Raw genomic sequence first — 25670 nt, 5'->3', positions numbered from 1 at the left:
CAGTATTTTTTCCATCTTCCTTCGGCTGCCACTCCCGGCATTATTCTGGACCACTGGCGATCGTACCTTAAAACGACGTGTCCTGCCCAAGGCGGTTCATTTGAGGCCTTAGTCCAGCAGTGGATCGAACCACGGCTGATGATTAATTTGAGTATCCAATAACTGTGGCTAAGATGGATAATTTTTTAATGATCCGAGATTGTCTTTAATGATCCACCTTAAGAGTGTTCCAGATGGCCGCAGAAGCGCGGCCAAAAGCGCGCGATGCAAAGCGCGCGATGCAGTGACCGTCTTCGTTCGATGGTTTGCCAAAACCCGCTGCGACGATGACCGGAGGAGCGGTGATGCAGTGGTTTACCTGAGAGCTCAGTGATGTCCCTATGGTTTCCTAGCCTGGACTCTGAAATTTTCGAGCAGTGAGCGTGGGGAAGGCCAGGTGGCATGGAGTCATCCCATTGTGACATGGTCAGCCAAGCAGCATTTTCCATTGAAACCTATAGCTTGCGTACAGGAATGATTTTCAATAACACAATTTGTCTCAGTATTCAGCATGTCAATTCAAACTCCCATCACGTCCCCCCACCCCTCTCTCCATGCAGTTCCGCAGGAATATAACAAAACATTAACACACGTCGGAGACTTTGCCGTGTGTATGCGTGTGTGTGTCAGCTCAGTCAGTCGACCCGTGGCACCTGGGTCTGCCCCGTTACCTCCTGCCAGCGGGCGTTCGACACTTCACGTGGCCTCAAGGTGCACCTGGCCTGGCACAGGCGTCGTGGTGACATCATCGCCACTTAGTGGCGAATGGATGGCGGTTGTTGTTGTTGTTTTTGCAGAGATAAAGGAATTCACGTGCTCCAGGACTGCAAACCCAAGGCCAGTGGACAAGCGTTGCAGATCGAACCAAACCCTGAATGTTCACAGCAATGGGGACCTTTGCTGTGAACATAATAAAGAACCAAAGAGTATATACAAGGACTTGTTTCAGCAGTCTGTTTCTCTATCCAACCTGAGGACGATCGCTTGTGTGGCGATCGAAACGTCGTGATCTATTATTATTTTTCTACGTGACTTTACCGAAAGAACCAAAAAGTATACATGGTTAAAGTTTAACACGTAGGCTTTCGCGACCAATATCATCCACCTCTTGCCTTTCTACAGGCCTCTCCGTTACTACCGGTGTCGTACCTTGTCCCTGGGGCTTGCCTAGGTTATGTTGCAGCGCCAATCGCGATGATGCAGTTCACCAGAGTTTAGCGGAACGACGTCGCAGCGGCGCAAGTTTGGCGGTTACTGGGGACGGACAGTGGCGATTGGGTGGGGTGCTTACACGGTGGATAGGGTCAGCCGCTTCGTTTTGTCGTGCTGCCGGACTATGGGCAATGGGAAAAAAGCTTCATAGCTCATCGGATTCCTCCAGTATAAATACTCTGATTGTGGCTGCTGCGCCCATGGTTGTTCGTACGCCGGTCGTCGTTCATCCCTGCGTCGTCGGCGATGTCATTCAAGTGTTTTTTCCCTTCCGAAGAAAAATATTTTCCCCCTTTTTTTTGTCCTTGTGATATTGTGGTATTGTTATTGTTGTGTTTTTAGGACAATTGTCGTGAGATGTCGTGGCATTTATCTCCAATTCCTTTAACCCAAAAACACACATACACGCTTCAAGGACAAACGAGAAACTGATCACAACACAGTTTATGAATCGCCTACAAACGGAATGTAGACATTACATAGTGGTTGAGTAGTCTATAAAATTGTTAACGGTTCAGAGCTGATGTCTTCAACCACATATACTACACTACAGCGGTGTGCAATATAAACACTGATAGGTGCATTGATACATCAGTGCTCCACAAGAATATAAAATTGCTATTAAAAACGTGTGGCCAGTTATCAAGCATTATTCAGATAAAAAATGGTAAAGGTGCAGCCCTGAAATTACTTGCTTACGCCACTGCTGGCAGAAGGGCATCGACTGGAGGGAGCCACTTCGAGGTGGTATTTTCACCTCCTCTTCCACGCTGGTCAAACATTTTTGAAGAGGTTGGAAGCACACCACCCTTTGCCCTGCCACACGTTACCTGCCAATCAGCTAACTGTGATCTAGATTTGAAATTTTCGTGACTGCAGGGATCCATACTCTTTGGTTCTTTCGGTAAAGTCACGTAGGTATAAAATAAAATAAATCACGACGTTTCGGGCGCAACACAAGCGTCCGTCATCAGGTGGGACAACGACAGTAATTGTTTGTTGCTGTGGTTGTCCCACCTCATGACGGACGCTTGTGGTGCGCCCGAAACGTCGTGATTTAATTTATTTTATTTTATACCTATGTGACTTTACCGAAAGAACCAAAGAGGACAGCTAACTGTGGTATCCGGCTGGGTGGACAGAAGCCGGGGAGGGAGGGGATTTAGGAAACGTGTTTAAGAAAATACTTTCAACTGCTAAGCCAAAAGATCGAATCAAGGTGTCGGATCTCTATATTGCAAGTCCAGTGTGCTAATCATTACAACAGAAACATCTCATTAATTGTTTACGGCCGCACACACTGCCACCCCACATCTGAAAGCATACACGAAACCTCGCATCTCCCATTAGCACGGTTAGCTAAGTACGGTGCGAAAGAAGTTCAACATACAGACGCACACAATCTGATATATCGACCAAAAATCCACCGAGTATTTCAGAGGAGTGCCCCGTTTGAACGTTTGGCCAATTCATTATTTAATTGTGTGTTTTGAAGCAAACCATAGTCACCGAAAAAGTGTACATATAGGAGGAAATGACAATCATCAATTTATTCAGAGGTTCATAACCTTCTGGTTCTACTGCCATCTACAGGCCACCTCATTCAAGCCAGTGGGTGTCCTAAGCACTCCATGATCTCTGAGACCTACAAACCCTGAGACCAAACCTGGATTAAAAGGTGAACTCCAACCACACTTGGCACAAAAGTCAATTCAACTGTACACACGAAGCTCACTCAACACATTAATTAAACCCAAGAAATAATTTACAACTCAACGGTGGCCTCGAAAAAGTGCCGAGTGCGTTAATGGATGCGAACACATGGCACTCTGTCAAGCGCTGCATTTGACAACACCATTTAGCAGAGCCATTGCCAGCGGTGGCAAAAGCTTGCACATGGAATGTGCAAATCAGGCCACTAAAGGGTTTTTGCCTTTCTCCGCTGAGTGGCCCACAGAAAAGCTGAGAGCAAAAAGGTCACCGCTGTAAGCAGGCCGAAGAACAGCGCCATCGGGAAGAATCCCTACGGAAGACACAGAGAAGGAGGCAAATGTTAAAGGGTAAGGCAAGCTATTATAAAGTTACAAAAGCAGACACTTTGGTGAAACAACAACTGTAAAAGTAAACAAAAAACACTTAGTTTACAGTGTTTTCATCCCATTTATTTTGATGCCGAATTGCTTCCCTCACTTGTTATGTTTTTTTACAAAGTTATACTTTTGTTTTTCAAAGAAGAGTATTGTCAAGGGGCAAATATACAATAATAATCCCAATAAGAACAATGTTTAGTGCGAAACAGTCATTCATGCAAATTTCATCTCACAACCGCCGACGGAAAATGCGCCGGGCGGGTTGTTCCTCGAGCCAGAGCACTCACGCCACGTCAGGAAACCCTCCCCGGAAGATCAAATCACAGAGCTCCCTCTGCAGCCTAACGTCACGTGACGACTTCTTGGTGCTATCTGAAGGGCGGTTTTCCCGCACGTCAGAAATTTGATACTTTTTATAAAGTTGATTCTTCAATGTCAGAATAGATGAAAATAGGTAAAAAAAAAACTAAAATTTGTTTTGTACGGTCAATGGTGATTTGGTTGAAAGCATCACTCTCTAACTTGGGAACATGGTTCGATCATGGATAGCCGTGACAGGAATTCAAACTCAAAACATCAAGGCTCGCTCAGTGGCACACCGCAGGTTATACGCCTCCTCCGAAATATGGCCCCACCTCATACACAAATCAAATTATGCCTCATTTGATGAAGCAGAATTACCTCTCTAACGCACTTGTATCCATGATGGGTGTCCTTGCAGTCACACTTAAAGAGGCCTGGACCATCTGGGTGACAAACAGCCTCCTTTGGGCAGTGGTTACTCGATTCTGCAAGTGATTGAAAACAAAGCCACACAGTGTAATCATGAAGGCTTTATCTCATCTTGCAGTATCACAATTATTCCAAACTAGTAGCGAAAATAAAGGAAACAACCTTTCAATAACACCATGGAGAAGCGGACAATACATTTCTTTCATATATTTGTCCCCCCATATGAAGCAAAAATACACACAAGCACAATCGGTATGCGTCCCTGAAAAAAGCGAGACATCAGACGATACAATGTAAATCTAAACCCATTGACTTAACATATCTCAATTTAGGTTTCGTTCCCGGGGGGTATTTTTTTTTGGTCAGACAATAAGTAACAATAACATTGTCGATGCGTTCCAAGAAAAGGGGCGCGCGAAGCGGAATCGCACGAGACAGCGGCCTGCTGAGTAGCGCACACGGTAACACACACAGTGTTGTCTTGCGTACTACCGCGTAGCCGCGTATGGGTGAATTCAAACAGAATATAGCGAATTTTGGATAGAAATAGGTTAGCCGCGCATACATATTTCACAAACCAAACCCGCAGAAAGCGATAATGAAAGATACATAAAAAGGTGTTATATAACACGTTTAAATAAATGACATGTCCATACACCGTAGCCACCACAGATGGAGGTAGAAATTGCATTTAGAGGCCTGGTATGGGATGAAGGGAAGTTGAGGAGTTACATCATGAGGCTTGAGCACCCAAACTACTGAGTTATTTTGTTAAAATCTTTTAAAACAACGTTGGAGTGAATCAATGCATTGTAAATATAATTATGTTCCCCAATTCGTTGGCGGTGTTATGGTGAAACAATGTGAATAGGAGCAGCATAAATAGTGGACTTACTGTAATGTTTTTTTACACATCCTGCCAACCACAAGGCCTTCTTCTGGAAGTTCATAAATTCATTGCTTCAAAAACACATTACTAAGGAAGAGGTCAGAAGGACATCATGGAGAGTCGTAATGAAAATATGTACCATGCAAGAGGAGTAATGTCTCATCTAAAAAAGCTGTCAACAATTTTTCTCAGCCCCAATATCGGGGAGTTTAAGAAATGTTATTTTAGAATGTCTTTGGTAAGGAGAACGCCACACCACGTCAGTAAATGCCCCAGAAGATGACAGCCAGACCTCAGACCGCAATTACTACAATAGGCCTATCTAAAACGGATCTTTTTATTTGAACTAAAACTAAACTATTTTTCTTTTACCAGGTAAGGCCGACGGAGCTATATAGCTCTTTTTTCGGAAGCAACCTGGCTATCACAAATGTTAGCTCAATGAAGTGGCTTATCAAATTGAAATCGATAGCAATCAAATGTTCTAAACACACGTTTATAAAAGTAGAGGGAAAACCCGGAGAAAATATACACGACCAAGGGGAGAACATGCAAACTCAAAAAAAAATACAGGTGTCAGGGTCGGGATCAAACCCACGACCTCCTGTATATTAGGCGAAGTAGTTAACATATTGCCACCTTGGTATCCCTATCTTGCCCTACACAGAGCACCGTGTAGTGCACTGTGTGCGTGGTGCACTATGTATCTCACTGCATGTCAAATCACCCAACAGGCAGTACTTAAACACATTCCCTCAAAGCCAGGATACACCAAATTAGGTACATTTTTACATTCATGAAATGAACCTTAGATAGATAGATCGTTTATTGTCATTGTCACCAGTACAACGGAATTTAAAATGCTCACCAGTCAGGGCATCATTCATAAATTTATGGCGTGACCCCAGGGTCCCGAATAAACGGAAGTCAAAATCACAATGAATTTATTTATTTTTGGCGACTCCATCCCACCGCGCACATAAAAGCCACGACCTACCAGAAATCCATCCTCTCGTTCTTCACCAAGCACCCGTCGTTGCCAAAATTTCCATAGCCATAAACTAAATTTTGAAACTTTGATTAGCGCATTGTGTAGAGCTCGTCGAGAGGAATAGATTGCCGCGTCATTTGCCTTCAACAGACATAAAATGACGTCACAACGCAGTTTATGCGAGAGCCGGGGGCTTTTGGGACCCCGGGGTCCCGCCATAAGGTTCAAATATTAATTGCAATTATTGTTGACTGGATTATGACAAATTACTTACTAATTTTGACAAGCTGCCAAAATTCACTTTGCTACTAACAAATGTCTGCCAACGAGTAAACCGTTCATCAATCTCAATTATTATCATCTAACTCCATACACATTTTAAAATAGACTCGAGATATATCTCAGCCAATTTTTGTTTGCCCTCGCATGCTATGAAACGGGCCATTTCCCAAGACATTAACCTAATGTGTGTGTGTTTCTCTTGTCCAGGCGGCAGTCACGAGGCTTGTACGACATTCGGTTGAACACCTTCCAACACAGTCCCGTAAGGTGTACACGTATTCTTAAACTTTGGGCTCATGATTTAAGTCATACAAATGTGTCTTGAGACAAGATCGATCACAAGCATCTATGTAATCTGTATGTTTGTATGCATGCATCTTTATCTGGGAAACTCTTCCAAGACGGCTCTACCAATCTCAGTGAATGAGGTGTCATTTGAAAGATAATGGAAAGCAGCTTATATGAATCACGTTGCAATTGAGAAATATTGACCTTTGACCCAATAATGCAGCTTATTAATCCTGAAAATGCTTCCACTCTACCAATTACAATCAGCCTGCATGTGACAAAAGCCTTACAAACAAAAATACATACTTGCTAAGAAAACTGCCTTACAAGGAAAAGGAAAAAAATCGTCGTTGTGTTTACATTTCTTTACGATTGAACCTCATGGCAGTATAAATCTTGACTTAAAGCTTTCGTGACTGCAGGAATTCATATTCTTTGGGTCTTTCGGTAAAGTCACATAGGTACAGTGAGGGAAAAAAGTATTTGATCCCCTGCTGATTTTGTACGTTTGCCCACTGACAAAGAAATGATCAGTCTATAATTTTAATGGTAGGTTTATTTGAACAGTGAGAGACAGAATAACAACAAAAACATCCAAAAAAACGCATGTAAAAAATGTTATAAATTGATTGGCATTTTAATGAGGGAAATAAGTATTTGACCCCTCTGCAAAACATGACTTAGTACTTGGTGGCAAAACCCTTGTTGGCAATCACAGAGGTCAGACGTTTCTTGTAGTTGGCCACCAGGTTTGCACACATCTCAGGAGTGATTTTGTCCCACTCCTCTTTGCAGATCTTCTCCAAGTCATTAAGGTTTCGAGGCTGACGTTTGCAAACTCGAACCTTCGGCTCCCTCCACAGATTTTCTATGGGATTAAGGTCTGGAGACTGGCTAGGCTACTCCAGGACCTTAATGTGCTTCTTCTTGAGCCACTCCTTTGTTGCCTTGGCCGTGTGTTTTGGGTCATTGTCATGCTGGAATACCCATCCACGACCTATTTTCAATGCCCTGGCTGAGGGAAGGAGGTTCTCACCCAAGATTTGGCGGTACATGGCCCCGTCCATCGTCCCTTTGATGCGGTGAAGTTGTCCTGTCCCCTTAGCAGGAAAACACCCCCAAAGCATAATGTTTCCACCTCAATGTCTGACGGTGGGGATGGTGTTCTTGGCGTCATAGGCAGCATTCCTCCTCCTCCAAACATGGCGAGTTGAGTTGATGCCAAAGAGCTCCATTTTGGTCTCATCTGACCACAACACTTTCACCCAGTTGTCCTCTGAATCATTCAGATGTTCATTGGCAAACTTCAGACGGGCATGTATATGTGCTTTATTGAGCAGGGGGACCTAGCGGGCGCTGCAGGATTTCAGTCCTTCACGGCGTAGTGTGTTACCAACTGTTTTCTTGGTGACTATGGTTCCAGCTGCCTTGAGATCATTGACAAGATCCTCCCGTGTAGTTCTGGGCTGATTCCTCACCGTTCTCATGATCATTGCAACTCCACGATTTGAGATCTTGCATGGAACCCCAGGCCGAGGGAGATTGACAGTTCTCTTTGTGTTTCTTCCATTTGCGAATAATCACACCAACTGTTGTCACCTTCTCACCAAGCTGCTTGGCGATGGTCTTGTAGCCCATTCCAGCCTTGTAGCCCATTCCAGCCTTGTGTAGGTCTACAATCTTGTCCCTGACATCCTTGGAGAGCTCTTTGGTCTTGGCCATGGTGGAGAGTTTGGAATCTGATTGATTGATTGCTTCTGTGAACAGGTGATTAGGAGCACTCCCTTTAAGAGTGTGCTCCTAATCTCGGCTCGTTACCTGTATAAAAGACACCTGGGAGCCAGAAACTCGTTCTGATTGAGAGGGGGTCAAATACTTATTTCCCTCATTAAAATGCCAATCAATTTATAACATTTTTGACATGCGTTTTTCTGGATTTTGTTGTTGTTATTCTGTCTCTCACTGTTCAAATAAACCTACCATCAAATTTATAGACTGATCATTTCTTTGTCAGTGGGCAAACGTACAAAATCAGCAGGGGATCAAATACTTTTTTCCTTCACTGTATATAGGTTCAAAGAAAATAACACAAAAACTACGACGTTTCGATCGCAACACAAGCGGTCGTCTTCAGGAAAAGGGGGGTTAGCTTCCAAGGCAAACTGTGTATAATGGTTTGAAATGGGCGTAGCCCAAATGTCAGCAGCCAAGTGGTGGGCAACCAACCCGACGGTGGTTGGTTTTCCACCAATCAAAGAGGGATTAGCATGTCCCATTAACATGCTAATTTTCACCTGGCAGCCCTTTACCAAAAAACTCAAAGAATACTTATGGCGGTACCCCGGGGTTCCACAGTACCCCGGGGTACCGCCATAATGTCCGTGATGCAGTCATTTTTAGTCTGTTGATGGTCAGCGATGCGGCCATCGACTCATCTCGACGAGCTGTGCACGATGCACCACTACGGTGCGTACAAGCATTCAGAGTTTCAGTGCCATCGTCCTCGCTGCGTTTTGACATTGCGGAGTAGCACTGATTTCAGATTGATTGGTGCCCCAGTCGTGGAGTTAAGTACACCCTAGGAAAAAATATTGTCCCAGAAATAAAATATTTATTTACCTCGGCCATTTAGTATTAGTTGGTACTCCGGGGTACCACCATAAGGATCAATTGCTAAGTGCACACCATCGGGGAAGCTGGTTGAATCTCAATGGCAACGCCACTACATTGTGTTCGCTGACGGTCAGGTGACTTGATGATGAGGGTCAGGTGTTCGTTCATGTGTCACACCACCCTGCCCAGACGACAGGCTGACCCCGACTCTTGGTATAAATCATTATTTCAACTTGTAACGGGCTGCCGCACAGCATTTGCCGCACAGCAAGAGAGCGGCTCGGAGGAGCGATGAACCACAGACAAGCAGGGAGACAGCCACGTGGTGAGACAACTCCCAAATCACCCCCAAAGCTCTGTGGCTCTCTATAAAGGCTTTTTGAGCCACTTAACGACATCCAATTGTTTATGTACGTTGAATAGACAACAAACGTAGAACGTTAACGAGACACGCACACACGTACTTGCATGCATCATTTTTTTTTAAACCCATGCATGCATTGCAATTGCTTTTTAGAATCAATGTTGGTGTAACATAGAGGTCTTCACGTGTCACAAGAGATTCTCAAACCCACCGGGGCTACAAGGGAGCGAAGACTGGTACAGCAAGAGGCTTTGTGAACCCATCCAGTGTGGACTTGTGAGTGTTATATTCTCACGTGAGTGACGTTTCACCTATTTTGTTTTTAAGGAATTGGTAAAACATTTGAATGCAGGTCCCTCGGGAATAAAATGGCTTGAGAATTTCCCGTATAAAAAAAAACACCATTTGTAATAAACATACTATAAATTGTGAACAGAAAGCTGATCACACTAAGACCTTTGCCAGGGGTACAATGTGATTAAAACAGACACCACATGCAGCTCTCGACCGACAAGTCCCAACCCCTCCCACGTCGCTCATACCGTTGCATGCATTCTGCTGATCTTGGCAAATCCTGCTGTGGTTGACATATATCCTCTTCCAAGCCTTGTTCCCTCCAGGGCATTCGACGAGATGAGGCAGCTCGCTGAACAAAAGCCACCACGTATCAACACCATAGCCTTTCAATCTGCTTCATATTCGATATACAGTTTGCATGCAAGTGGGTGTGTGTGTCTATGTGGGTGGTTGATGTTATGGTTATGTGCAATGCACTATCGAATCTGGCAAGCCAGGCTCATTTCAAAATGCCAAACACATAGGGGGACTGAGAGAGACAGGATAGACAGAGGGAGACAGAGTGTCAGATGGATACACAGAAAAACAGTGGGAGATTAGAGAAACGTGCCAGTTTGTTGAAATGAATATATTTCAAAGGACTGTCTGCCTTCAAATTCCACATTGCTGAATCTATAAGAAAGATATGTGGGTTTGGGACACATTCCTGCAGACGTGGAAAGATCGGATATCGCTGCAATCCTCAAAAACGCTAAGACACCTATTAGCAACATCAGTAAGGATGAGCGCTTTGAGGTTAATCAACTAAAAAAAAGAGATGACATAGTCACCCTCTCAGCCGACAAGGGCAATGCCACCGTTATCATGGACAAAACCCATAGAGTAACAAAATTCAGGACCTACTTAATGATGGTAGCTATACCAAAATCAATAGAGATCCCACCAACCGCCTGGTTACGAAAACCAACAACATCATCACTGATTCAACATCTTTAATCGAACCAACCAAGCGGCTTTCTTTAAAACCCTCTGCTGCTAGACCACCCAGATTGTATGGCTTACCAAAAATCAATAAAGAAGGTACATCACTTCGTCCTATCGTCTCCACCATTGACTCACCCACCTACAAACTGACCCGATTTCTGTCTGAGACCTTAAAACCATTCACTGGTAAGACCACCTCAGCTGTACTTAACTCAGCTCACTTGGTATCGCTAATTAAGGGCCTCTCACTATCTCCAGGTGATTTGCTTGTCAGTTTCGATGTAGCTTCTTTGTTTACCAAAGTTCCTGTGCCTGACACTATTACAATCATTGAAGATCTGGTCTAACAAGGACTGAATGCTGATGTACCAGCCCTGGTTAGACACTGCCTAATCAACACTTACTTCACCTGGAATGGAACATTCTACAAACAAGCTGAAGGGGCCCCAATGGGTTCTCCCTTATCTCCAGTTGTAGCCAATGTTTTCATGGAAAATCTTTAGACAGATGCCATCCAAGCATCCACCCTACGTCCTTCCTTGTGGAAGAGGTACATAGATGACACGTTCGTCATCTGGCCACATGGCCTACCAGCTCTGGGCCAATTCTTCAACCACATCAATTCCATACACCCAGCCATCAAATTCACCATGGAGGTGGAAAAGGATGGCAAGTTACCATTCTTGGATGTGTTAATCAAAAAGAGACCAGATGGCTCAATGGGACACTGTCTACAGGAAAGACAGAGTATTCCATTCGGATGCCGACCTAAAACCTGACTACCACCACCATCCATCCCAGAAGAATTCCCTCATCAAAACTCTACACCATAGAGCTCGATGTATGTCCGACCATCACCACCTAGCCAGTGAGCTGGAACACATACACCAAGCCCTCAAGACGAATGGATATTCAGACTACACAATCCGTAAGGCTATCACCCCAACCGTTGGGAAAGAACCATTTGAGGACCCAATCAAAACCATCACCTTGCCATACATAGCTGGGGTCACTAAAAAGATTTCCAAAATCATGAGCAAACACAAGATCCAGGTTCGACTCAACACAGAACATAAAATTTGTGATCTGATCCCATCTGTGAAGGATGTGATCCCTGACACGCAATACCCCGGCGTCTACAAACTAAGCTGTGTCTGCGGCAGCAGTTACATTTGGGAAACTAAGCGACATGTCTCGGAACGTATTCGTGAACACAAGGCAGATCTGAAACACGGTAGGACCAATACCTCAGCCGTGGCTGATCATTGTTTTAACGCTGTGGGCACACACAAAATGTATTTTTCCAAGACGAAGGTAATCTGCAAACCCACTGACTATCAGCAAAGATTCGTTCATGAAGCCATCCAGATATTTAAACAGAGACACAATTTAAACCGAGAAGATGGGTACATACTGAGCAATCATTGGAAGGATGTTATTAACCAATTTAAAAGTCACAACTGGCTGTGATGTTTCCATCCTACCTGCCGATGTTAGTAGTTATTTTCGACTCTCTGGTATTACATTAACAGGTTAAATGTCTCGCTAACACAGCCACCGTTGCTCGTTTTCCTCGATGTGGCAGTGGCTCTACGATCTTCCATTGACATGCTAATCTCTCACAATACAATGACCACCTCCGCAGCTTAGTCGTCGTCGAGGTGGCTCTCCGAATTACCCGATCTTACATTGACATGCAAATTTCATCACTAGCCCCGCCCACTCCCCTTATCACCTTTGGGCTACACCCATCTCAAACTTTTATAACATCCTGCCTCAGAAGCTCTCCCGCTATTTTTTCACCTGATGACGATTGCTTGTGTTGCGATCGAAACGTCGCGATATTTTTATTATTTTTTCTATCTACGTGGCTTTACCGAAAGACCCAAAGAATAAGATAGGTGCGATTCAGAGAAATGGTAAAAAGTACTATTAACCTTTGGGGTACTGACTCCCTTCATTGGAAACATTGGAAAATTATATATTACTACTATAATAAGCGAAGAATGTGCGTGTTCCGCACGTGACGTCACTCCACATGAGGCCCACCACCCCGCGTGATGTCACTACATGAGACCCACCCCCCACTCATTAATATTCATGAGTGGGTGAACTTTTACACTAACGCAGAGGAAGGTCGAGCTGACTTTAATAATTTATTACGGAAAGTCGCTTCAAATGACGTTTCTTTACAGAAAGTGACGGTAAAAAATAAATATACGCAGCACACTGCTACATCCGTACGTGACGTCACTGCAAAAGAGCCCCCCCCCGTCATTAATATTCATGAGCAGTTGGATTTTTACACTCCCGCAGAAGAAGGTCGAGCGGAAATAAATATTTGTACGCAAATTCGCTTTAAATTTGACGTTTCTTTATTGAAAAAGTTAATCAAATAAATCATTATACGCAGCACCAATGTGTTTTTGGTGTCTTTATTGATTTTTTCAGCACTTGAAGCAAAAGGTAAGTCTAATTTTTGCTTCTAAATTATGATAACATTTCTACATTTCTCCGTGATTTTCCAGATATTGTATCGAATTCAAATTGATTACAACCCCAGCGAGCGAAAGTAGAAGAAAATAAAGTAGCAGAGCACTGATTTTGAACTAATTGAAGGGGAGTTAAATGCAGTGCTACAGTGACATTAAGTGAGGTGTTTTATGACAGTTTTGTGCAAAAATCACTGCCATTAATACAGTACAACAGTGAAATGCAGTTAAGTGTTTGATTACATCGTTTTGTGCAAGATTCACTGCCATTAAATTTACACAAGATACAATAATACTCTGGTCAAAACGACGACAAATTCCATTAATTCCTGCGTATGCGATGACGATCAACAAGTCCCAGGGTCATACTTTTCAAAATGTAGGTATTTATCTCAATGAACTCGTATTCTCCCATGGCCAGTTGTACGTGGCTCTGTCTAGATCTAAAAATCCTCAGCGGATCAAAGTGTTTATCAAGAGTAGTCAACTGCAGGGAAACCTGATAATTGTTTTTTAACCCTTTTATCTGGCAACAAAACTGACACCTTTCTTTTTACAAGGAGTCATCTTTGCATTGACCACAATACCTGCGGTCGGAATGCAAACAAAAACACAACTCTGATAATGTATGCACTGTCCTTGAAATTGATTGGTCCACACCTGAGACAGCTTTTCTTAGAGCCTAGTCTCACATGGTGTTGGACCAGGTGACGCCAGATTCACACACAAAATATCGTATATTGAGAAACCTTCCAAAGTCCTTAATTTCATTTTTTAAGTTAAGAAAATTTTATTTACGTGCAACAATTCCTAAAAATATGTACAATCACACAAGAAAATGTAAATGTACATCTTTAATATTACAGATTCCGTCCTAGGACGGGCAAAAGGCTAGTCTTTAAATAACAACGCTGATCTAAAGAAGGGCTGTTGTCAATATATCATCTTTATGTAAAATATAATGTTAGGGTGAGATGACCTAGCAGAGGTCCAGGAAAAGTTCATGCCCAGAAACCAAACCTTTTTCTCTATGTCCCTCTGTCGCACTCTTGTCCATCTCTCTCGGTCCCCCCCCCCTGTCTCCCTCTCTTTGTGTCCTGCAGTTTCCCTGTATGTCCCGCTGCTTAGGTCTGTCTTCCTGTCTTTCTCTCGTACGTCTCTCTCGGTCTCGTCTCTCTCCTTCACCATGTACCCATGACGAGAGTTGTCGTCGCAGCTCCCGTTCCCGATTCTCCACTCTTATTTCAGACTAAACTCATATTCAGATTTGCATATTTCCATGCTTGAATCAACTGAATATGAATACTAAAACAAATCAGCCAATATTTGGAGACGGCGAAGTTAATATTAAGTGTATTATTAAATGTAGGAAGTGTTGGTGAAGTGTTATTCGTCTGTGCCGCTACTTAAAAGTGTAATTAAAATACTGCGAAAAAAATTCCACAGCCAACTTACATGTACGCCAGGCTTGTAAATCCAAGGAAGGTTGCGCTTGATATGTTAGCGAGTGGATTGTCCGAGAGGTCCCTAGAGTTGAAAACAGAAGAAAACAATGCACAATATTTACAAACATTTCACAATATTATAAAAAAAAAAGCCAAAATAACTACGAGCTTTGTGGCCTAACTGCATGGCACACTGACGAAAAGAAACCCACTGGCTACAGTCCAACAACCCAATATCCACCATCCCATCACTGGCAACGCACGAGGCAGAACTCAAGGGTATGATTATTACATGAAGGCAAGGCCTCCACACTGGAGATTGTCTTTCCACACTTCTCTATGATGGTCAGTGCCGGTTTGTTGAAGGAGGCACACAGGACCAGATCTAGGTATTATTCGTCAATGCTCGGTCAGGAATCAAACTCAGGTTGCCTGGTTCATGGCGCAATGCGGGCTAACCACTGCTGCCACCCTTAATCAGGCACATAACAATTCACCTACCACCCCCAAACCCCCAATAATTTGATGAATTGTCACCGTCATTTTTTGGTCTTGTATTTATAATACTTGTTATTTACATCTCGTTTGTACAATTTTCTTTGGTAAATACCCTAAATGTAACATAATATAATTTACACAGACCTTAATGGATTTTTAATACACACCCCATAGTATTCATTGATAGAATAATAATCACTTTAAATCGATGCACTGTTACATGCATAGTGCATGGGTTTTGGATGAAAAAAAAACACGATTTACTTGTGTAGAATGTGTTAAATATGTATTTCGTCTTCGGACAAAAAAATCACTGGATACCACGTGAAACTATTTTTGGCGGAAAAATAATTTGTTTGGATTGTCTTGAATTTCACTTCTGATTGGCAGGCCTGATTTTCAGACTTTCCAGATGGATATAAAATTTGTCAAGCACATCCTGAGTACATGTGGTATGGCTGGCAATGGAAATTCTCATTAGGGCCTTGCAACACCATAGCCACACACAAGTAATGAAAAATAAAGAAATCCACTGGATGGAGATGCCAACATTCTGAATACACAGGCACTCCCACCCAACACGAGACCACGATGCATCCAATAGCAATGCCACAGCTATTGGCATTGCATCAACTCAAAAGTGGGTATCTCTACAGAAATAATTATAGTATGGTTATTGCCTGCATTGGCAGTGAAATGAATTCTAAGAAAAAAACAAGTATTCCTGAATGGGTATTGCTATCTATTTCAATGAGGCAATAACATTTCTCAGATAGAATGAAGAACATTACAATTGTAATCAGAAAGAGGAGATTGTGATGGTTAGGGCACATGTGCAGGGTGGAAGAAGGAAGGCAGGTTATCAAGACAAGAACTGGAGTGGCATCCAGAAGTCAGTGACCAATGGGAATACCTGAACCCAGATTCTGGGATACTCTAAGATTGGGCCATAGAGGTCGCGTTCTCAGCAGTACAACAGCTGTGGGTTTTGGGAGAAGGAACGGAGCAGTGGCATCGAAGGCCATTACCACGATAACCTCTCGATCTTCAAGGCCACAGTCTGTCCAATTAGAAGTTTCTCCCTTTGGAAACGAGCGTTGCATGGTTTTCATCTCCATTTAGTTACACCAAATCCATGTATATTTTTGATACCGAAAATATTTGTCAACAAAGTGTTTTTCATTTTAGTAATTCACGACTGAGTGGATGAAAATAATTAAGTGTGACGATGACTACACCCACCAAATACCAAAGGTGACTGCCCATGACCCGACAGAATTAACGAGTCTGCCTGATGAAGACGCAGACCGAGATAATGCACATACTGAGGATAACCAAAACTGATCATTGGATTTATAAGGATATATACCGATTTACCGAGTTCACCGATTGGCTGACCTGTTAATATTTGAAGGGGGGGGGGGATTGCATGCCCCTCACACCAACATTGATTAACTAACAGTGGACAGCTTTGACTGCTTTAGGGGACTTGAATAACGACTCAAGTAAACAAAAATCCGACTAAATTAACACCGCCCTGAGCCATTGGCAAAAAGCTGTCCATTTCCATGACAGGGGCCAATATCTTGAAAGAAACAAGCATTGTTGACCGCACACACATTACACCAGCGCTAGTTTGTCAGCTGCAGGAGGGATGTGGAGCCACGTTTATCCCCAGCTACAATTTGAACTAATTACCTTCCAATTGTGATTTGTGATGTTCTAATAACCCATTGCCACCGGACAAATTACGTACGCACAATTATTTGCAAATACAATCACGCGTGATGCTCTACAGTTATGTGATTGCAGTGGTTCTCAACCTTTACTGCACCTTTGGTTCTCAATCGTACATTTTTATGTAAAAAAATGCATAGGTTTCATGAAACAAAGTAGTTGTACTTACGTGCCCATGCTTAATTTGTGTTTGATTATTTACCTTCTAAAAAAAAAATCTGGCCATGTCTCGCATCCCCAGAAAGGGCATCTTGCACCCCCAGGGGGTGGGTGCACCCCAGGTGAAGAGGCACTGGATTAATGTAAGTTACTTCATAGTCTCAAAGGTTTTTTACATCACAACGATTTCCATCAGCAGATTGTGCACAGCCCCACTCCCCGCACCCATGCACTTTCAAACCCATTGAAAAGGCTTTGTTGAAGAAAAAAAATTACCGAGCACCAATGGAGACAGCCGACTGAAGGCGCTATTTGCAGCAGACGTGACTGGGGGGCAAGGACAACAGCTGAGAGTGAAAATTACAAATATGCAAATGTGGACGAAGGTGCAGCTGGCACACCCGGATAACGCCGAGGGTTAAAGCCATGGCCACGGAGAGGCTTACTCGGAAAGATTTATTGTAAGTGAACTAACGGATATACGATTTAAAATCAGGCAGCAAAGCAGGGATTATAGCTGGTAAATATGCGCAAAGCAAAAGTCACATACAACAAGTTGGATTAACAATGGGATGCATCGGTTAGGAGGCAAAGAACTGGTAAAATCTAGAGAATATGTATACCACTGATAGTCACTGAGATCAAAATGATGAAATAGAGGCAGGTGAGAGCAGGTTGGAGCACTTTTGGAATGCCAAACTTGATAACAAGAAGCATGAAGGAAGATGTGTTTTTTTTAATCAGTGTATATTACCTGCAATGATACACAGTTCAGAAATATATAAGACACTGACCAAGAACTTGGAGCAAAGCAGAAAATTGCGTGCACAGAATGGAGAGATGTGTGCTCATAATTATGTGCTGGCTCGGGCAGTACCCTGCCGTGAACAACGTGCACACCGCACAGTGGGTGTACACCCAGCCAACCACCACCAAAGAATCACAGGCAAGCAACGCTTTCCCGCAAGTAAGCATCAAGATCACGATGACAGGTTATTCACGTCGAACAAAAGTGCGTGTATTGGTGACGACGCTGCCAAAGAACACTTACACCGCAATTAAGATTGGAAGAGTTCACTGAAGTCATGCACACTTAAATAATAAAAAATCCCCCGTCGTGTCATTTTTCGCATTACCTTTAATCATGCCAAAATTTTCGACGTGCAGTACACTCCTAGCTGTCCTTTTGTAGCAAATTCCAAATGGCAACATGACCTGGCCAGAATGAAGCCTCGTCTTAAAAAAGATTACGATGAACCTCATTTAAATTGCACCGCTACCTTTAGGCCAAGTCAACTTAGAGAAGGCTCAGTTTAGATACAGATGCCAATTAGCCATGCCCATAATGTGCTTGGTCAGGAATCAAACACAGGTTGCTAAAATAATACAGTGCGGTGTGCTTCCCACAATAGCATCACTCCACCATACACATCTGTCATTCACCACTTGGTAGCAGGAGCATCACCACAGTGCATGTGCAATGCTCAGTGCACTTTATGAAAATATGCAATGGTAAAATCTGATCGGCAGGAGTTTATGGGACACGCTCTATAAAAAAGTGTGGTTTGCACCACCTGTGCTCCCCAGTCGCTGTGTTTCAGCCGTACGATCCTCTCTGCTCGTTGTGTCATTCCTTTGCCTCCTGCTGGTGATAAAAGAGCAACCGCCACCAGCAGTGAGGGAGCTTTTTCCATGAGCCTCCTTCCATTAAAAGGAGCCTCCTTCCATTAAAAGGAGCCTCGTGAAGGGGATACACATACACGTGTAATGTAGCACTCAGAGACGGTCTTGTCCAGGTATGTATGTATATTTTTTGTCTATTCCGGTCCGCGCGACTCGATGGCATGCTAGCGGGCGGACGCGAGTTGACTATGTACAGTGGGTAACTTTCTGTAACTGCGACACGGCGTCACCTACGTAGCTGGCTGACTATATTGGAGCCGACCAAGTAACAGCTACGGCGACGATATATATAATCTACTTTAGTCGTTCTAGACAATAAGGCGACCCGCTCCCAGACGGTGAGAACGATCCACTTCCTGATGACGACATCGACGATGGTCCAACTTCGGATCCCCGCAGCAGCCCTGAGCCCTGCTCCGCGCCCCCTTTTATCCCCCCTCCGACTCAGCCATGCCCCTTTTCCACGAACTCTCACCTCATTTGGCCCTGTCTGTCCCTGTCTCTTCAATTATTAATTACGGCCACTAGGCCCCATACTGTCCTTACACACGTACAAACACACACACACAAATATCCACCAAGAAAAGTGAATAATATCCATTGCAAATGTTTTTCCTTGGCTTCAATAAGAGGTCATGAACTGCTTAGGAGCCTTCACAATTTCCAGAGAACGTCACAACATATGTGTCCCGCCGCACATTACTGGGATATGCACCCCAATAAGGTCAGCCGCTATTTTAAAGCATTCTATTGCTCCGAAGGCCCATTACAAAACTCTACATGCCGGGCTGCGCCAGTACCATCATCCTTCATTTCGCCTCGCCCATCAATTACTCGCGAATGCCGTGTGCCGGCAGCACAATCAGAGCAGAATGACGCTCACAACGCTTTCTTTTTTTATCCCTCCCCCTCTCTCGCACTACGTAGGATTCAAACAAAAAGGCGGCACAAGGATTCACGAGAGAACTTCAGAAGGAAGCATTAGATGGATGACGACTGAGCCAGCCATCCTTCTTTGGGATAATTTCCTTCATGCCTTAGAATAAACCGATCCATAAAAAAGCTCACGCCCCTCGGTTTATGTCGGTGCTTTCATTTTTTAAAGTCTGATCCTTTCCACCTGTCATCCAGCCTAACTGGATTTCACAGACTTTCCAAGGCCATGAGTGAAAGGACATCATGAATGGAAACCCAACAAGATAAAATACGCCGTTTATTAGCATTCTTCATGACTGACGTCAACAGTAAATTAATGACTTCTACTAGTTTACAGCCATTATCAATCCACTGCTGGACAAAGGCCTTTCACACCTTATTGATCATGGGGGTTGCTTGATCATACTTCACCACACTGGTCAGTGTGGATTGTGAAGGTGAGCGGCGAGTCCCAGGATTGGTGCAGATATTATTCATCACCACTGATGTCAGCCATAGCCGGGAAAATCCAACTCAGGTCGAGAAGTTCACACAGAACGCAGCGCACCAAGCACTGCACCACCGCTCCCACCCATATCACACCAATCAATTAACACACACGTCAAGTAATTGAACATTTAAGAAAGACAAACATTTTGTCCATCACAAAAATGACCAGGGGTGGTGCTCATCTGTGCCGTACTAAGCTTGTTGTAAATTCAACATTCCTATGATCAGGGTCGGACCATCCATACAACTGTTGCTGACGTTGCATAAAGTAGTACACATGATCTACTACAGGGGACGTGCACATCAAGTGGGTCTCGGACCTTCCAACTGTGAGTTGTGTCCTTGGCCACGTTGGCACTCGTGTCGATATGCTCAAGAACAAATGAGGAAAACAAATCGTAAACGATATTCGCTGCTCATAATGTACGTTTTATTTTTATTTTACTTACAATTAACGTTACAAGTGTCTCCCTGTGCCGTAAACTGATCAACACTCAAAAGGCCACTGCCAAACTGTGGCAGAACATCTTCGTAGTTTACAACAACTCAGGGTGCAAGCTGTTTTAATATATACAAGCCACAAGCTTTCATTATCTCAATAATACCTGCACATGTTGCTGCCCTTTGAGAGATCACGCAAATTATTCAACTGAATCACTAACTCCTTAAGACATCATGACCTGGGGCACCGTAGCAGAATATATCATAGAGGATAGTTGGCATCGAGGGTGGGGGGAATGGATGGGGATGCTAATCTCCTTTTTTTGCAGTGTTCACAATGCCTGACACATAAATCTACGACTACTAATTTTATTTTACCACGTAAGGCCCAATGAGCTATATAGCGCTTTTTCAGAATTGACGTGGACAAAAATGATAGCTCAAAGAAGTGGCTTATCATTTGGAAATGTATGGCAGCCAAATAGTCTAAAAGCACGTTGATTCTAAATGTGGAGGGAAAAACTGGAGGACCTGGAGAAAAATCCATGCCACCACGAGAAGAACATGCAAACTCCAAATATACAGGCATTGGGGTTGGGATAAGGATCAAACTCACGACCTCCTGCATAGAAGGAGAGGAAGAAAACATCTCGCCAAATATACCATCTGCACCTCTGGCATTTACAATGCAAAAAAATGTGTTGGCTGTGTGATTGCCAAAGGGACTTTGTCCAACACGACTTCACGCATTGGCATTTCAATACATTGCACATTCCTTTGCCAAATAATGCACAACATGTCTCAAACCTCCATCCCAAAGATTCTGCATCAGGCTTCAGGAGGCACAAACTCATAAGGGTTCAAATAAAATAAAATAAACCCCTGCATTCAATGAAACACTGCCTCAAAACATTTCGTGCATACAAGGAGTCCTTGCTTAACGTCATCATTGCGTTCAAGCACAGTGCGACTTTAAGCGGAACGACTTAAAAAGAACCTATGTTCCCTATAAGATATAAAGTAATATCGAAGGTTACGTCAAAATGTACATTTTTACCAGACCAAAACGCAGTTACACGTTGAATTACAGCAATATAATATAAAAGAAATGCGTATACATTTAAATAAATATTAATGTAAAGAAATATACATTTCAATAAGATGTTTCCTACCAAATCTACCAATATCAAACACTTGCTGGCCATTTTTGACTCATGGTTCAGAAGGAGTGTACCACAATAGCAAGATGAAACGATATCCAAATGTCGGTCCACACAATAATATGGCAAAGAATGAGAAGGGGTCCAAGGGATGCTGGGACCACGTCACATTGTGCTACGTGCGGCTACGCTCTGCGCCCCACGTCGTGACGTTATAAAGGAATAGATTTCCGATTGTATTGGCGACGGTAGAAGGAAACAACGTTTATTGAATCAATGTTAAGTGAGGACTCTCTGTATATTCAATTACAAGCACGGCACACTGCTCTATTTCAACATGTAAGTCTTTGTCGAGGTTTTTGTTGTGTAAAAGCTGCTTCCGCGCACACATACAGACCTTTTGTCAAACCACTTTTGGACCAGGGCCTCCCCACGCCGTGTGGGTCATGTGGGTTCTTTTTTTGTTGTTATCATACTTCGCCACGCTGGTCAGAGGTGGCAGCAAATAATCCCAACACAGCAATGGATTTTTTTTCCTGCACTGCTCTCTGCTGACCAGTACGTAGCACAGCCTTGCAGTAGCCTTTGTCAACCGAGCATGCATTGTACCAAGCACGATCCAGGCTCAACACCGATTAATCACCAAATATGCCTCTATACTTATCCGTGTGCATGTATCAGGAGCTGTTTGTCAACCCACTGCTGGACGAGGGGGCCTCCCCACATCTTGCGGGTCTTGAGGCTTATTTGGGTATACAACCAACCGTACTTCACCATACCAGTCAGAGCAGAATGGTGAAGACGTACCGCCCTCTACTGCCCACAACACCGATTACACCTCTCCGGAGATGCCCCATGTTGTAACCGCAACCCTCAAGAGCAAATGGTTATAAAAGCACATGCTATGTCTGATTAATGCGTACATAAATAAAGTGCAATCCCCTCCCGCCCAGCCCCCCCGAAGATGTTTAGACTGAATGAGCCAAATGAAAGCAACTCACCGAAGACCCGAAGATAGGATGTGAAATGTCTAAAGCTGTCTTGCCTGGCAACCTTGGTTAATAATCAAAAAGAAAGGCACAGCACCTTAATAACGAGAAATTCAGTATACATATACAGTTGAATAAATGTAAATGTATGACATGGGTTGACAAGAAGCGGAACTGATGACCGGACCAAGATCACCCCACACACACTCTACTTGAGAATATCATTTTAGATGGAACCTGGGATTTAAGGCCAGGACCTCAACCTTGCTTGGTCAAAATGCAAATATTAACAGATACAGTAAGATGGGTGTTTTATCCCACCACCATTTTTTTCCTTTGAATGGAATATAGATCTTCTCCCGCAAAAAAAACACACACGCCTGGTCACGAATGGAATAGTACTTTATATTTGGGATGGGATGGGATGGAATTTTCTCTGGTAGATGATAATCAACATTAATCTGTCCTTAATCGTGATTCTACACTCAATTTACAAAAGCCATTTTCCCGTCATCAATCTTGTTTTTCTGCTCATGATTATGAGCCAAACACCAATCCATTGCTGGATGAAGGTCTCCTCAAGCTGTCACCATCTCCCAAGGTCCTGTGATGCAATAATCCACCTCGCACTCCACACGAGCCGATTTCATCGCTCCATCTCCATAGCAGACGTTCTCTCGAGCATGTTCACACCCTTGGCCGCCACTCTGTCATTAGTCTCAATCAACAACCCAGCCCCACCTTTACGAACAATTATAATGTCTTTTTAAGCAGCGTATGTAGTCTAACATGTTCTTTAACGTCTCTGCAACCGCTGTTATATTTGGTCATTACTTCAACCTTCCTCTCCTCATCAATCTGTCTACTCCTTGCCTCTCTGCTAATGGTGCCCTTGTGTTTCGTTGGTCTCCAGAGACATGATCCCACCTCCAATTTCCAGGACACGGTCTCCACGCTTGGCCGACTTCTTGCATCCACACTGCGTGCAGCCGTCATGCTGCAGGACTGAACATCGCTCCTCCTCTCTCCTCCCGAGCCCAAGCGGGAAGTCACCATGGGATCGGTGGGTGACACCCGGGTCGGCTGAACTGTCAAGACCCTGACCCTGATTACCCAGGTGAAGAGCCAACATCAGGAATTCCTCTGTCATCACTGTAGGAAGGGACATATCTCCTTTTTTATATCCTCAGAGCATGGCGTGGAACTCCCTTCTAATTTGAACCGACTCAATTCAATCGTGTACGATATTCAATTACAAGCTTTCTTAGTGACTTGTGGGTAATGATTAAAAAGCATGTATCCAGGCAATGGTGTTTCACTACTAAAAAGCATAATAAAGTATAATTAGGTCCAGCAGCCTAACAGCCTTTTGAATCAATGTTTCCCAGGCGAATTTGTTTACATCAGCAAACTCTTCTTCAGTTGACATTCTGGAGTCTCATCAGCAATTCGAGACGTGTGTCAATTCTCACTTCGTATCTACACTCCAGTTTCTCTGTGTTGCCGGTGCTGTGTATTAAAAATCATACGGCATCTGCTTAGCAACGTCGATGATAAAAGCGCATGCACTTACATCACTTCAGCTTTGGACGCATTATCCAGTAGTCCTTCCACAGTCGTGATTTGACAGAAGCTGAGGTCCAGCCTGTAAATAATGAAATGGCAATAATTATACGGAAACGAGGATAACATTCAGGTCCACCCCAACTTTACATCCAAATCACACAACTTAGAGCCACAAACTAGCAACAGAGACGATGCTATGATAAGATGACGAAAACAGACCGACAGAAGAATCACAGAGAATAACTCTGTAGGCAATACCCCAAATTGGTCTCCGATGGATTCTTGAGCTAAAAATATTTAAAATAATGGTCTCTTAATTGGGTAATTAGATCTGCCTTTCGGTTTTTTATCTAAAATCATAATTTTAAATACGATTAGAGTGCGATTTTCAAACAAAACACAAACAGGTTTCTGGTGAAGTATTTTGCCGATAAAATAACAAACAAAAAAATTCAGTTTTTTCTTTTTCCAAAAATGTTATCCCAGTGGTCCCATTGGGTGTCACATCATGAAATGAAGTATTCATTCGGACTTCTCACAGCAAGTGGATATCACAGAGCTACTTCCAAGATCCCTTGAAGTAATCTGTGATCCACACGGTATGCGGAAGCACTTTCTCACTTGCACCGCCAGAGAGTAATGTTTGAACCCATGACCAGAGATCCGGCAACCAAAATAACAAGAACGTTTTTTTTGGAATTCGGTGAAAAAGCTCAATATTTCAAGAGCCGCAATGCACTGTGGTGCATACGACACGGTGGTCCTTGATAAATAACGTCACGAAGCAGCAGTCCTTAAAGAGCCGCATTCGGCTCCAGAGCCTTAGGTTTCTGAGCTGAAATCTATCCAAAATAAGTATAGAAGCAAATGTAATGTGGTGGGGTTCTTTTGTGTGCAGCCATTGGTGGCCGGGCTGAGACCAACTCGCTACACTTGAGAAGCCGGTCTAATGGCTTCGCACCCAGAATCCCAGTCACGCCAGCTCAGCGCTCTGATGTCTGAACCATCCAGCCAACATTGTCATGAGCCCAGTATAGGATGTTCTCCGATAACGCGGTAGTTGCTGTCCTGAAGAAAAACGTGTTATGGAATAATTGCGTTATAATATATATGATGTAATACGAGAGTTCTCCAGCGGTCGCCGATCGGTGGGATAGGCTCCGCCGGTTCAGCCATCAGCCAATCGGATGGATGCGCCAAGTTCAAGGGCGGAGCTCAGGGGTTCTTGTGGGTAACCATCTAGAAGGTTCGTGAGGGGGCGTGGCTATAGGCGGGGCTTGGTGACGTGGATGAA

At 43.6% G+C, this 25670-nt stretch overlaps 1 protein-coding gene across 4 annotated transcripts in view; it reads right to left on the bottom strand.

Moving 5' to 3' along the window:
• Nucleotides 1-1680: 1680 nt before the first annotated feature.
• ATRAID (all-trans retinoic acid induced differentiation factor) overlaps nucleotides 1681-25670 on the bottom strand; it is a 40225-nt gene continuing 16235 nt past the window's right edge. Inside the window, exons 3-9 of one of the 4 annotated variants that reach the window (XM_078604255.1) lie at nucleotides 24384-24455; nucleotides 23738-23915; nucleotides 22823-22874; nucleotides 14729-14800; nucleotides 10043-10146; nucleotides 4023-4129; nucleotides 1681-3274 (exon numbers count right to left, since the gene is read on the bottom strand). In XM_078604255.1, coding sequence (XP_078460381.1) covers nucleotides 3229-3274; nucleotides 4023-4129; nucleotides 10043-10146; nucleotides 14729-14800; nucleotides 22823-22874; nucleotides 23738-23915; nucleotides 24384-24455 — 631 coding nt within the window. In that variant the 3' untranslated portion in view covers nucleotides 1681-3228. The remainder of the gene's footprint in view (nucleotides 3275-4022; nucleotides 4130-10042; nucleotides 10147-14728; nucleotides 14801-22822; nucleotides 22875-23737; nucleotides 23916-24383; nucleotides 24456-25670) is intronic. The other 3 variants (XM_078604256.1, XM_078604257.1, XM_078604259.1) reach the window with 3 other exon arrangements.

Source organism: Lampetra planeri, chromosome 22, assembly GCF_965212315.1.
Source record: "Lampetra planeri chromosome 22, kcLamPlan1.2.h2, whole genome shotgun sequence".
Lineage (NCBI taxonomy): Eukaryota > Metazoa > Chordata > Hyperoartia > Petromyzontiformes > Petromyzontidae > Lampetra > Lampetra planeri.
The sequence above is the reverse complement of the archived record's forward strand: the minus strand, read 5'-3'. Positions and strand labels throughout refer to the sequence as shown.